The sequence below is a fragment of the Marmota marmota genome, unplaced genomic scaffold (assembly GCF_001458135.2).
Source record: "Marmota marmota marmota unplaced genomic scaffold, marMar, whole genome shotgun sequence".
In the NCBI taxonomy this organism is placed as follows: domain Eukaryota; kingdom Metazoa; phylum Chordata; class Mammalia; order Rodentia; family Sciuridae; genus Marmota; species Marmota marmota.
Genome location: NW_026000240.1, coordinates 35,316,101 through 35,330,055, shown reverse-complemented (window position 1 = coordinate 35,330,055; position 13,955 = coordinate 35,316,101). Strand labels below are relative to the sequence as shown.

Below are 13,955 nucleotides of genomic sequence, written 5' to 3'. Positions count from 1 at the left end.
GACCTACAGGGCTGGGGTTGTGGCTCAGTGGTAGAGCACTTGCCTGGTACATGTGAGGCACTGGGTTTGATCCTTAGCACCACATAAAAAATAAATAAATAAATAAAGGTATTGTGTCCGCCCACAACTAAAAAAAAAAGACAGACATACAGATCAATGGAATACACTACAGAGTATAGAAATAAGCCTCACATATATGATCAAATGATTTTGACATGAGTATCATGATCTTTCAACAGGGAAACACAAAAGGCTCTGGAAAAGCTGGATACCCACAAGCAAAAGAATAAAATTTGGCCCTTACTTTATACCAACTATATATAAAAATTCCAAATGAACCAAAAATCTAAACATAAGAGCTGAACTAAAAGTTCTTAGAAGAAAACATAGGGAAAAACTTTATGACATTGGATTGTGCATGGATTTCTTGGATATGACATCAAAGGAACAGGCAATAAAAGAAAAATAGACAAATAGAACTTTGTAAAAAATTTTTTAAATTTATTTTTTGGTTGTAGTTGTACACAGTACCTTCATTTTATTTATTTATTTTTATGTGGTGCTAAGGATCGAACCCAGGTCCTCGCACGTGCTAGGCGAGCATTCTGCCGCTGAGTCAGAACTCCAGCACAGGACTTTGTAAAAATTTAAAATATTTGTGTATCAGAAGTAGAAAAGAGGCTGGGCGGGACTGGGGTTGCGGCTCAGTGATAGAGCGTTTGCCTTGCACGTGTGAGGCACTGGGTTCCATCCTCAGCACCACATAAAAATAAATAAATAAAATAAAATAAAAGTATTATATCCATGTACAACTAAAAAAAAAAAAAAAAAGAGGCCAGGCATGGTGGTGCACACCTGTAATCCCAGTGGCTTGGGAGGCTGAAGCAGGAGGATTATGAATTCAAAGCTAGCCTCAGCAACTTAGTGAGGCCCTAAGCAACTCAGTGAGACCTGTCTCTAAATAAAATACAAAACAGGGGGGCTGGGGTTGTGGCTCAGTGGTAGAACGCTCACCTGACATGTGTGAGGCACTGGGTTTAATCCTCAGCACCACATAAAAAAATAAATAAACAAAACAAAGGTATTGTGTCCATCTACAACTAAAAAATTTTTTTAAAAAATTCAAAAAAGGACTAGGGATGTGGTTCAGTGGTTAAGTGCCCCTGGGTTCAATTCCCAGTACCCCCGCCCAAAAAAAGTAGAAAGGAAACCCACAGATTGGGAGAGAATGTTTGTAAATTGTATATCTAATAAAGGATTGATATCCAGAATAAAGAGAGAGGTCCTATAATTCAGCAACAAAGACACCAGGAGCTCATCAGAAGAGCTCTCAATGCCTTGCTGGTAAAACAACACAGTATAATCAGGTGGACTTTCCCCCCACCCCCAACATCAAATTATTTAAAAAAAATTTTTAAACCTACAGAGAAGTTGAAAATATTATACAAGGAATACCCACAAATCTACCACATCCATATATAGTTAACTCATTACTCTCTTGGTTTTATCATATCCTCTGTCTCCATTTTATCTTTTTGTTGAATTTTGAAGTATTTTTTAGATATCAGTATACTTCCCACCAACTACTTCAATAAGCATATCATTAGCTGGAGTTCAGTTTTCATTTAAGGTTGTTTTTTAGATAAATCTTGCATATAATGAAATGTACAGAGCTTAAATATACCATTCAGTGAGTTTTGAGAAGGTAATCAGGTGGGTCAGCCCTATGAGAATTGCGGGTCATCTGCAGTAACAATGTGAGTAGGTTCAGTGGAAGCCTGGGAGAAAAAGGCCAAGGACTTTTGAGAAGGAGAGGCCAGCATGAAGGGGTCTGGAGGGAAACAGAAGCCAAGAGGGGAGAAGAGCAGGGTGGGATAGCATAGCTAAGTGTTCCCAGAATTTTAAAGAGAGGTTGAGGTAAGTCCAGGCAGTGTAGCCTCTGGATAGTGGGACTAGGCACCAAGAGGAGCATGTATGGGGAGGGTGTGGGGAAGCTGGCTGATCCTGAACAGGGTGTATTACTTGGCATAGTGGAGAGGCTAGGTGAGAGCAGAGGCTGTCCAGAGCAGTGTAGAAGGAGTTGAGGAATATGGGGAGGTGGAGAGGCAGATATGACCAGAGACCAGTGAATGGATGAAGAGTCTCCCTTTGTGGAATTCCAGGCCAATGAGGCCTTCCAGCTTCATGGAGCAATTAGGTTTCACCCCACTGCACAATTCCTAGTCTCAGAGATGGGGCAGGTTTCTAAGGTCTCCCTCAGAACCCTGGATTGACACAGGCCATGCCCAGCTAGTACAGCTCTGGATGAATGTGTCCCCGCCCTTTAAGAAGGTTACTTGTGGTGCTTGCTACATGTCTGAAATCAGGCAACTGATAGGTAAAGCAAATTATCTGTGAGGTGAGACAGCAGATACAGGGTGATGTGTCCAGGGTTTTGGGAGTTTGAGGGTCCAGTCATTCCCTCTGGCCTGCCCTAGTTTTCAGGGGCCGCAGGGGATGGTGGGGGGTGGGTTGTGCATTCTGTTGAGACCTGGCCAATGACTCATAGCCCAGAAGGACATGGAATCATACTGGCCAGCAGAGCCCTCCCAGGAGCCTCTGGATTAGGCACCAGCAGGGAAGGTTCCTTTATGAGCTGTTTCTGCGATGTTTCAACTTGTACCAAAATGGAAAGCATGAATGTGGCATCAAGTGTGATGTCAGTGCTGAGTGATCTGACACACTGAATGCCTGCTCTCCCAGGGAGGGCTGGGGCTCAGAGGTAAGCTGCTGTTCTTCACAAGAAGGAAGGATGAGTGATGTATATCAGCAATACTCCTTCCTTGCTGGTAGGAGCAGGAGGGAGGGAGTGGGAAAATAACCTGTTACTGCTGGGGCTTTCAGAACTTTCTAGTAGCCTTCTGACAGTGAAAAAGACTACCCTGGGAGCATCCTATCCAGATATGGCAAGTGAAGCTGAATCCCACTGTCTGAAGCTGCTAGTGTCCCCGCCAGGAGGGAAGATATAGAATCCTTCCCAGTACTGCGTCTACTCTCCTCCCTGCCTCAAAGCCTAATGGAAAGAACAGAAGGGAGTGACCACTGCAGAAATTACTCATGGCTGCTCATTCATCTTCAGGTTTACAGAGGCCCTGGCCTGGTCCCTAACTTCTGGTCCATTGGTGGACTCCTTAGCTGACCTTCTGTGTATTAAATAGTTTGACTGAGGGGGCTGGAGTTGTGGCTCAGTGGTAGAGCACTCTCCTAGCATGTGCGAAGCCCTGGGTTCGATCCTCAGCACCACATACAAATAGAGGTATTGTGTGCAATTACAACTAAAAAATAAATAAATTTAAAAAAATAGTTTGACTGAGGGAGCAACTGGGAATAAGAAAGACTCTTCTCCAGGAGAAAGTTCTCTCAGAGCCACAGAGCCCACTGGACCCAGCCTTTCCAAACTCCAAAAGGCTCTTGGCAGAGTGGGCAGGGACACTACTTAAGTAGGGCCACATAAGTCACATTCACATGGCTTCTGCTTCTTCTGCCTCCTAGGACACCTCTTGACCTTGTATATCACACAGAGCTTTCCCATCCTTATTGCCACCCAGGCCCGTACTAAACTAACCCTAGTCCTCCATAAGGTTCCTGCCAGCCCACTGAGGTGGTGGGATAGGAACAAGGCTCTGACTTCCCAAGGGCAGTTCATTCTTCTTATCTATATGTGTGTCTGTGTGTGTGTTCATGTGCACACACAGATAAACAGAATGAACTGTCCTTGGGAAGTTCCACTTTTTTCTTCTTTTTGGCGGTACTGGCATTAAACCAAGGCTACTTTATCACTGAGCTACACCCCCAGCCCTTTTTATTTTATATTTTGAGACAGGGACTCACTAAAAGTTGTCAAGGCTAGCTTCAAATTTGCAATCCTGCTGGCATGATAACAGCTACTGTCTGTGAGAGCCATCCACATCAGTATAGCTCCACCTCTGGATCCTGGGAAATTAGGCATAAGGCCCACAAAGCTTCTGGCCAAGTGCCACGTCAGGACAGCAGAACCCTAAGAGGTTTTTTGTCATGCTGGTTAGTCCCTCTGATTGGAGAGACAGCCAGCTTGGAAGGTGCCTAGGAGCCACAGGATGTCTCACTGTATAAAACTAAGGAAGACTGTAACTGTTACTGGTCCCAAGGCCAGGGAAATCTGCCATAGGACTGTCCATTTATATACCCAGCCTGCATATCATCTCTCTCTATCCCCCTAGCATGGGGGTAAGGGACCTTGAAATAAGGAAAAAGAGATTGATGGTGGGCCCCTTCAGTAAACTCCTAGGGACTCATAGGGGAAATAAAGAAAGGGAGGTCATGTGAGTTCAGAGAGCTCCCTCAGCCAATGTCCTCCTCAGGAGGGCTTGTGTGCTGGGCCTGTCTGCCTGGGCCTGAGCCTGGGAAGGGCTGGGGGAGGACATAGTCAAGGCTCCTTACCGTCTGGAAGAGGTTGGATAGAAATAGCTGTGCCCATCTGGGAGATGAGTCACTGAGGGGCGTTGCAGCCATTTCTCAAAGAGCTTCTATTTTAGGTGAGATGCCTGTGACACAACCTAGGTGATGGGGGTTGGGGGTGGGGGATTGCTGGGGAAAGAAAGTTTCTAGTGATAAGTCTGGGAGTTTTAGCACATACCTTTGTTCGGCCCTGTCCATGACCCAAGGGAGAGTCACCCCAAAGTCCCAAGACAAGGAGACTTACCTCCCAGGTCCCCCTTCCTTAGGAAGTCTTGCCTTATGTCATGCTGCAGCCCCCAGGTGCATTACAGAAATGAGACCTTGGGTGTGGCTGAGCACCCACTGCAGGAACTGAGTTTTTGGCTACTACCCTGGGCCAGAGGCTGAGGGAAAAAACCCTCCCAGAGTTACTCTCAAGATAAGCAGAGGGACTAGGGATGTAGCTCAGTGGCAGAGTGCATACTTAGTATGCACAAGGCTGTGCACGTGTGTGCACTCATCCAAACACACACACACACACAGATAAGCAGAGTGAACTGCACTTAGAAAGTCCCCTCCCTTTTTTTTAGTAGTGGGGATTGAACCTGAGGATACTTTACCTCTGAACTACACCCCCTAGCCCCCATTCTTTTTTAAATATATTTTTAGTTGTAGATGAACACAATAGTTTTATTTATTTTTATGTAGTGCTGAGGATTGAACCCAGTGCCTCACATGTGCAAGGCAAGTGCTCTACCACTGAGCTACAGCCCAAGTCCCTATCCCAGCTCTTTTAATTTTATATTTTGACTCAAAATCTTCCTAAAAATTGTCAAAGTTGACTTTAAACTTACAATCCTCCTGCCTCAGCCTTCCAAGTAGCTGGAATTATAGGCCTGATGGGAACTCGAACTTTTTTAAAAATTTATTTTTATTTTTAGTTGTTGATGGACATTTATTTTACTCATTTATTTATATGTGGTGCTGAGACTTGAACCCAGTGCCTCACACATGCCAGGCAAGTGCTGCACCACTGAGCCACAACCCCAGCCCAGGAACTCGAACTTTGATGGGAGCAATCCTTTCTTCATGCAGAATGAATTTTCTAGAGGGGTCTTTAGACTGGCTTCTGGGGACTGAAATGTTTTATCTGTGGCTTTCTCTGCCCCAACATAGTCAAAACATTCTTGAGTCCTAAAAAGCACATGGTGAGTTAGCAGTTACCAGCTGGAAGGTTGCTTCCCATCCCAATGTTCTTAGAGTTTCTAAAACCAGGCTTGGTCTTTGGGAGGCTCTGACAGTGCTTTCAGGTGCAACTTGTAGACCCCTGACTTGGCCTACATGAAGCCAAGTGGCCTTTAGGAGAGGTGGGACTGCAAAATGCCCAGTCGGAGGACCAAGAGCTGTCAGGGCTGTCAGGGTCAATCTATTCAGCAGCAACACTTGCTGGCCTGGTAGTCACAAGAGCATGTTATTAAGTCATCTCAGCCCTTGTTTTTCTCTACTTTGAGAACAAAATGAGAGAATGCCTGTGATCATGCTGTCTATGGTGCTTAACACTAGGGGATGTTCTCCAAAGTGCAGCTCTTAGGTGCTTCTTCTGGACTGTTGGGCAGAATGCCTGAGCCCAGACTCCCTACCTGGCAAGTCAACCCAGAGCAGCAGCAGCAGCAGCATAGCAGCCCTAGCGCCTAGTGGCAGAAAGCAGAGCTGGAGCACACCTGAGAGTAAACAGAAGGGGCCTTCTCTCCCAAAGACAGGACTGGATTTGTGTGTGTGTGGTGACTGCTACTAGGGCACATTCAGATTCAGAACCTTTGGCTGCAACTACAGACAGGGGAACATCTTTGGCTTCCAGCTCCAGCTCATCAAGGCACCAAATCTGGTGGCTTTAGCCCTGTGGAAGCTGTGCTCCATATCATTAAATTGTCAGGCTTAATCCCACAAGTAAGCCTCTCTGGGATGAGCCCTGATCTGAAACACACACTATGTTCAGGCCTGAGAGCACCTGTCCACTCAAGCTCAAGGGCTGGTTTGGGGGATAGGAGATACCCAGTAAACAAATTAGTAGATAATTTAGGGGAAAAAGGAAGGACTGTGAAGAAAATGTTGGGTGATGTGATGGAGAATGCCTGGGGTGTATTCTAGATTGTGTGGCCATGGGAGGAAGTGATAAGGAAGTAATGCATGATCTGAGACCTACACAGTGAGCTGAGCCAAAGGCTCAGAAATGAGCCGCTCCAAGGACTATTTGGCAAAGCAGGGGGCCCAGTGGGTCTCCAAGGGGAAATGGAGAGAGAAAAGGCCAGAGAGAAGGAAAGGCTAGGGTGGCTAATGGGGCCATAGTAAAGAGATCCTGCAATATAATGAAAAACTGTTTAGAGGGGTATGCTCCGATTTACAAGTAGATTTGTTGGAGAGGGGGAAAAAATAGTATTAACTCATGTAACTAAGTCCAAGTGTAGACTTAAGGGAAGTAAATAAAGTCATTAGATCAGCTCCTTTCTCCTTTTCTTGGCTTCACTCACTGTCTGTTGATTTAATTCTTAGTATCTCTCTTTACTTTGGGAGATAAAGTTGTGACCACTCCAAGTCTACATCTTCTGACTAGTAATACAAAAAGAAAAAAGCTCCTCTCCCTTGTTGTTTATTTACCACATTGGTGATATGGAAGGCTCTGATTGGTCCTGGTGGTAAATCACATGTCTTTGCTTATACTGGCTCATGGCAAAGGGAAACTACATGTTTAGCAACATGTGTTATTGCCTTGGAGGCAGAAATCATCCAATTTTCTTTAAAATTTTGTCTTTCTGGGGCTGGGAGTATAGCTTAGTTGTAGAGCACTTGCCTAGACCCTGAGTTCAATCCCCATCAAAACACACACACACACACACACACACACTCACACACACACACACACATTCATCTTCCTTAATAAAAACAAAAGTTTTATTTTATTTTTACTTAGTCCCTTACTATCACATTACTTTTCTGTACTTATTCTACTCTCCAGATTTTTCATTATTTATCTGTCTTCTCCAGGACAGGAACCATGGTTTCTTTCTAATCCCCTGTGCCTCCCTCTCTTACCTATCACTCTCCACTTACTCATTTTGCAAACTTTTATCAAATACCTATTGTGCACCAGGCACTGCCCTAGACCATGCCTTCCCTTCTAGTTTATATTTTAAAAGGTCACTCTGACCGCTGTAATGGAATGGCCAGAAGGAGAGTGACCCATTCAAAGCTACTGGGACCTCCCTCCCACAGGAGGATGGTGGTAGCCTGGATTGGTGAGTTGGGACTTAGAGATGGAATGCTGTACACACCAATCTGAGGTACAACTGCTGGGCAACAGGGAGGACTCTGGAGCAGAAGGGTGGCAGGCAGAGGGTTGATGGTTGATGGTAGGATGGGGAGGGTTGGACTACTTCTGCTCTGCCACTATGCCTGGCAGCAACTAAAGGGCAGGGACTGCCTCCGCCCTGTTCCCTGGCAGCCCAAACACACCTGAGTGCTCAGAACCAAGCAAATGGGGACTGCACAGAACTGGGCCATGAGCACCACCGATACTGATCACAATGCTGACTGTGCTGCTTCTCTTCTCAGGTGAAGGAGTGGCTCTGTCTGAACTGTCAGATGCAGAGGGCTCTGGGAATGGACATGACCACTGCACCTCGCTCCAAAAGCCAGCAGCAGCTACACTCTCCAGCGCTGTCTCCTGCCCATTCTCCAGCCAAACAGCCACTGGGAAAGCCAGAGCAAGAGAAATCTCGTGGCCCTGGGGGACCACAGCCTGGCCTCCACCAGGTTGAGACAGCCAGGGCCACCACAGCACCGGGGCCTGCCCAAGCAGCTTCCTCTTCAGAGGTGGGGAGGGTGTCTCCTCAGCCCCCTCTCCCCACCAAGCCTTCTATAGCTGAGCCCAGGCCATCTGCAGGAGAGGCTCTGGCCAAAAGTGCCACTACAGTGCCCTCTGGGCTTGGTGCTGGTGAGCAGACCCAGGAGGGCCTCACTGGGAAGCTCTTTGGGCTTGGTGCATCACTGCTGACCCAGGCAAGCACCCTCATGTCTGTGCAGCCCGAGGCTGACCCCCAGAGCCAGCCTTCTCCCAGTAAGGGACCACCCAAGATTGTTTTCAGTGATGCCAGCCAGGAGGCTGGCTCAAGACCCCCAGGCTCCTGGCCTGGGCCTGGGCCAGCACCTGGAGCCAAAACTGAGCCTGGGGCTAGAGCAAGTCCTGGATCTGGGCCTGGAGCCCTGGTGAAAACTGGGGGAACAACCAGTCCAAAGCCTGGCAGAGCAGAACATCAGGCAGCATCCAAAGCTACTGCCAAGCCAAAGACCACGCCGAAGGAAAAGGCCACCTGCCCACTGTGCCAAGCTGAGCTCAATGTGGGCAGCAAGGGCCCAGCCAACTACAACACCTGCACCACCTGCAAGCTCCAGGTGTGCAACCTGTGTGGCTTCAACCCAACGCCCCACCTTGTAGAGGTAAGAGATCTGAGTCAAGCATGCTCCCTTGAGCTTTGTTGAGGACAAAGTCCTAAGGCAATGGGGAACATGGGAACCAGAAGGCGTGTAAAGAGCTGAGTTTGCAGCAGTTATGGGACTGGCTCTAACAGCTAATGCTGAAGAGGGGCTATACTCCCTTTCCAGCCCCTGCCTCAGGCCTTAATACTTTTACTCAGTGAACTAACTGGATAGTGAATGAGGATAATGGTGCCTATTCCCTCTGACTGGCTGTCCAGTGCCCTGTGCTGGCCTTCCTATTTCCAGCTACCGTGAGCATTGCCTGATGAAAAAAGCCAATCTCCCCTGCTTAGGGGAACCTTTCCTTCCCAGAAAGAACCTGAGATCCCATCCTGCCCTTCATCTGTGACCCTCACAAGAGAAGGGGGTTGAAGGGCCATGGGATAGAGGATTATACTCTATGTCCAGGATTGGGCTGCAAGCTTTTTCATAATGAGGAAGACCATGTCCCACTGCCCAGGCTCCAGCTCAGCCAGCTGATATCCACATTAGATCCTCTCTTCTGAGGTCATGGGTGTGAATGTATACTTGTCAAAGCCATACTTTGATTCACATATTTTTCCCTGGCTGGGCCTGGGCTCTCCTAGGCCAGTATAGGATGCTTGTGAGGATGCTTACATTTCTTACCAAAGTTTGAACAAGAGCTGGCACTGGGGATAGTTTCTCTGCAGCATCTGCTGCAAGGAAGGGTACTTAGCACTGTGCAGACTAATTGGCCCAGTGTTAGGTTCAGTGTTGTTGGGAAGTTTGGAGTTCAGCCTGGACAGGTGCCCCTCAGATGGGCCATCCTAGGCCTGGAGGTTGCTTCTGTTCCTCCCCTAACCCCATTACCCACTCTTCTTTGCCTAGGCTGCCCATATGAACCTCACAATGGTTGCCTTTGGAATAGCTGGGTGTGTTCTCTTGAGGTTTATAATTGACTCATCTTGGCAGATGATGTGTGTCTTGAGAGGAGATTATTGAGTCAAAGCTCATGAATCCTGCAAAGTGGACAGCTACCTAAGCCCTGTGGGCTCTTGAACTGAGCCAGGCATGGCTGATGGTGGAACAGTGGGTAAGAGTACAAACAATCACTGGCCCAGAATGGGACAAGAAAAGAGAGCATGGTGTTGCCATGGTCTCTCTACTAACTTATTCCGATTTCCCTTGAGCTAGGCCTCCATGGGGCCCATGAAAGCTATCCAATATGACTAGGAAGACTACTTTGGCCTCCACAAACCTTATTTTCCAACATGTAGGAATAGCTAAGCCTGACCAAGATAAGTGACCTCTTCATGTGATGCCCACTTAGACCTCTGGCCCCATACTGCTACCTCTCTGAGCTCTAGGTCCAGTGGCTCACTGGAAGACAGCTTGCCTGGCTGGTAGAGCAGGAAAGTGTTTACCTAGGGGCTTATCACAGAGTCAACAGAATCCCAGCTGACTGTTTTGCTCAGATACCTCCAACCACAAGCTCATTGCTGGTCAGGTATCCTGATGGGCTCCTGAGCTGGCCTGGCCTAGAAGATCCTTGTCCCCAAGAGACTTCTCAGTCCATTGTTTTCTCATTAAACAGGATGTGCACTGAGAGAAGGGAAAACTGCTTTTGTCCAGGAGTGTAAATTTCCTGGCAGCTCCTTTTGGCAGCCCCTGGGATAAGCCACTGGCAGTGCCGAATCAGTTGAAACAAAAGTATTTTAGTCACATGCTGACTCTAGATGATTCTGGATTCTGATCTAGGTTTCTCATTAGCTGCTTGCTTCTGGCCTTCTTGGCCCCAGAGCTTCTCTTCTCATTGGCCAGCACTGCCCCCAACCCCCTTCCAGGTTCCTGTTTCTCCATGTTCCTGCCCCATTTCTACCTCCTTGACCAGGATTGCCTCTGCAGGGTCTGGTGGGTACATGGACCTGAAAGCAAAACTGATTGATGTCTTTGTCCTTACTTCTCCCCAAGTCAAGTCCTCTGTTTTCCCTGCCTGCTGTTCCTAACATCCTGTCTTGGGAGTAAGGTGGTAGGGCCAGTGGGTTCTTCTTCAGTTCCTATGGGTTGGTGTGCTATGGCTGTCTATCCCAACACCTTGCTTGGCCAAGGCCAGCCTGTCAGTCTCAGAGTGACTGTTCTGTGTCTCTGTGCACAGTGTGAAGCAAAGGGACAAGTATCTGCATATAGGCTGGGTGCTTGAAGGAGGGACAGACCAGGAGAGTCCCACTCACAGCTCCCCACATACCTAATAGATCTGCTGCGGCTCCACCTGTGGTCAGAGCCAACCCTCAGGGCCAACAGTTTAGGAATTTTCCTTACCATCTCTGAGCTATAAAAATCTTTTTTCTTCTTTCTAGATAAGAAGTCCAGAGCATTAATAGAAGAGGCAGTAAAATTGGACCCCTTTTCCCTTTGAAATTTCCTCTGAAAAATACCATAGTGCTATTTAGTGACTCATTTCATAATTAAGAGTTGTTGATTCCAACATTTTAAAACCTATTTATCTTTTTGAAGGATAATAGTACCCTCTGGCTTAATTTTTAATTGATTTTCCATTCAAAATAGTTGTGTAGAGAAATTAGAGGAATTAGAATTGTTACAGTAATGCTACTAGGTTGGTTTTTTTTTTTAATCTTATTATTGTTGCTGAAATTCCAGTAGCATCCTTGAGAAGCCGGGCCTATATGAGCAAAAGGTCTGGTATTTGTCCTGTGTGGGGCTGGGCTGGACTTAGGAGCTGAGGCTACAACAGGGACATCAGGCATGAGACCAGCATCTCCCTCTTCTCCTGGTCCACCTCAGGCTGCCTCTGGAGTGGTGATCTTAGGGGCCCTTTTCCCCTCCATGTGGAATGGGGGCAGTAATGTTCCTTTTAGGTTTCTATGAACAATTTAAAATGCTGTACCTCCAATGCTCACTCAAAGCCTGATATTAACAGCCCTTGAGCCAAGAGACTAGAACCAAAGTCTTCAGTCTCCATAGAGTCTCCATGAGGGGAATGAAAAGTTCCCACAAGCCCCTCATTATCTGTGTGGGAATGGATACTATGGCCAAGGCAAGCTCTTAGTCTTATAAGGGACACCACACAAGGAACTAGCACATTTAGTACTAAGGCATGAAGGAAACCCAGCCCAGCCACAAGAGCCCACACTGGGATTGCCAGGAAGGATTCCTCTTATGGAAGGCAGAGGATGAGAAAGGAAGAGCTTATGCATGTCCAGGAACAGGGAGAAAGACATGCACATATGTCCATGCCACAGAGTCAAGAGAGGAACAGCAACACTGGTGATGGCCATACCTGTGATCCATTGTCCAACTCTTTACCTCTGAGCATTTTTTCTCTGGGGTTCTCATTCATTGCCCTCTGGTCTGGCAGTGGAGCTAAGGGTGTGCAGGGCCGTGCACCTTGGGAGTTATGGTGTCACCATAACCCGACTAGCACACAGACCAGATCCACAAATGAGGAGAGTGTGTGGACTATGGGCTCATTTGGATGATGGCAGACAGGGCAGCTCCCCACCCCTATCTCCTCACAAGGCCACACTAGTTAGTTATTCAAGAAGGTCTCACACACTTGTGGGATGCCCTACCAATTGTCTCAGTCAACTCACTTCTCCTTCTTTACCCTAAACAGTGATACTCTGAGCTACTGAGCTACATTTGATACATGCACACCTACATCTCCTCCCACCTTGAAATTATGATTGTCCTTGGGGGGTTTGTACCTTCCTATACCAGGATGGGCCGGAGAGAGGGCAGTAAGACAGAAGTTGTCATCAGAGCTTCCATTGTCCATCCTCTGCCCACTTGCCAAAGGGGCTAAGTAAAGAGGCAAACAAGTAGCTAATGCCCCAGGGCTGGGGCTGGATAGAGCTCTTTAAAGAATATGAAAATGTGTATAGTGAATGATTGAACAAATGAGGAAATTAACATTGAAATGAGGGAATTATTAAGTGAACAAGTGAGTAGAACAAAGGAATGAATGATCAGAGGTAGAGGTGGGGCTCATTGGGGTGGAAAGAGGTGATAATAGAGTGAATAAGGGAATTGAGACCTCAGCAACTGTATTACATTCTCCAGGCACAGAGATTTGACTTGACCTGCTTCCACCCATCCCCAGTCCCCAGAAGACTTGGGCCTGTGTCAGATCTTCCCTGGCTCTACCCCTACTAGCCCCAATGCCTTGTATACTTCTCCCACTCCCAGAGGGCTGGGGAAGGGCCTCCAGCAGCCAGGTCAAGTGTTTATTTTTAGCCCTTACTTCACACATCTTCTCCTGCCAGCCCTGTCTTTCTCACTGCTTGCTATAGTAGAACCAGGAGCAAGAGAGCCAACCAGGCAGCCTTTCTGCAACCTGGCTGCCTCCAGGAATAAATCTGTGAAGGAGCAAAGCCCCAGAGAGCATGTGACCACAGGTGACAGGCTCTTCTGAGGGCAGCGCCCATGAGCTCGGGTAAGAAGGCCTCTGTAAGAGCTGCTCCTGAGCATTTGGCATTGGGTTTGTCTTCTCCATCCAGACCACCCTTCCAAGGTACCCTTGCTTTATTTAGACTATTGCTTCTGGAGTGGAGTCTGCAGGCCAGAGGTGGGGTACCGTGGGTTCTAAGCCACCAAGATGGGCCGGGGCAGATGATTTAATTGCGAGAGACCTAACCTAGATGGATGTAATCAGAGAACCAAGGTATAGTCAAGGCAGCATTGACTTGAGCCAGCCCTCTGTCTGGGCCAAGATTTTTTTTTTTTTTTTTTTTTTAAATTCACAGGTGAAATAGATACAGTGGTAAAACTTGAGAGATGATTTCAGAACCAGTCTGGGGCCAGTATACAGCCTAACATTTCCACTACTGATATCTCCCTTTGTTGGTCACCAAAAGATTCTGAGGATCCGGTGTACCTTAAAGGGGTAATATATTAAGCCTTACTGGCCATTAATATCTTGCTGTGAATTTATTCTGCTGTTGAACTTTGAAACTTGAGCAGGGCCCCTAGGAAGGGAAAGTAAAGAG

At 47.2% G+C, this 13,955-nt stretch overlaps 1 protein-coding gene across 1 annotated transcript in view; it reads left to right on the top strand.

Annotated features, from left to right (window-relative positions):
* The window catches only part of LOC125613540 (protein bassoon-like), a 74,357-nt gene extending 64,590 nt beyond the window's left edge, over positions 1–9,767 (top strand). Inside the window, exon 5 of the mRNA XM_048794058.1 lies at positions 8,065–9,767. Coding sequence (XP_048650015.1) covers positions 8,065–8,991 — 927 coding nt within the window. The 3' untranslated portion in view covers positions 8,992–9,767. The remainder of the gene's footprint in view (positions 1–8,064) is intronic.
* The last annotated feature ends 4,188 nt before the right edge of the window (positions 9,768–13,955 follow it).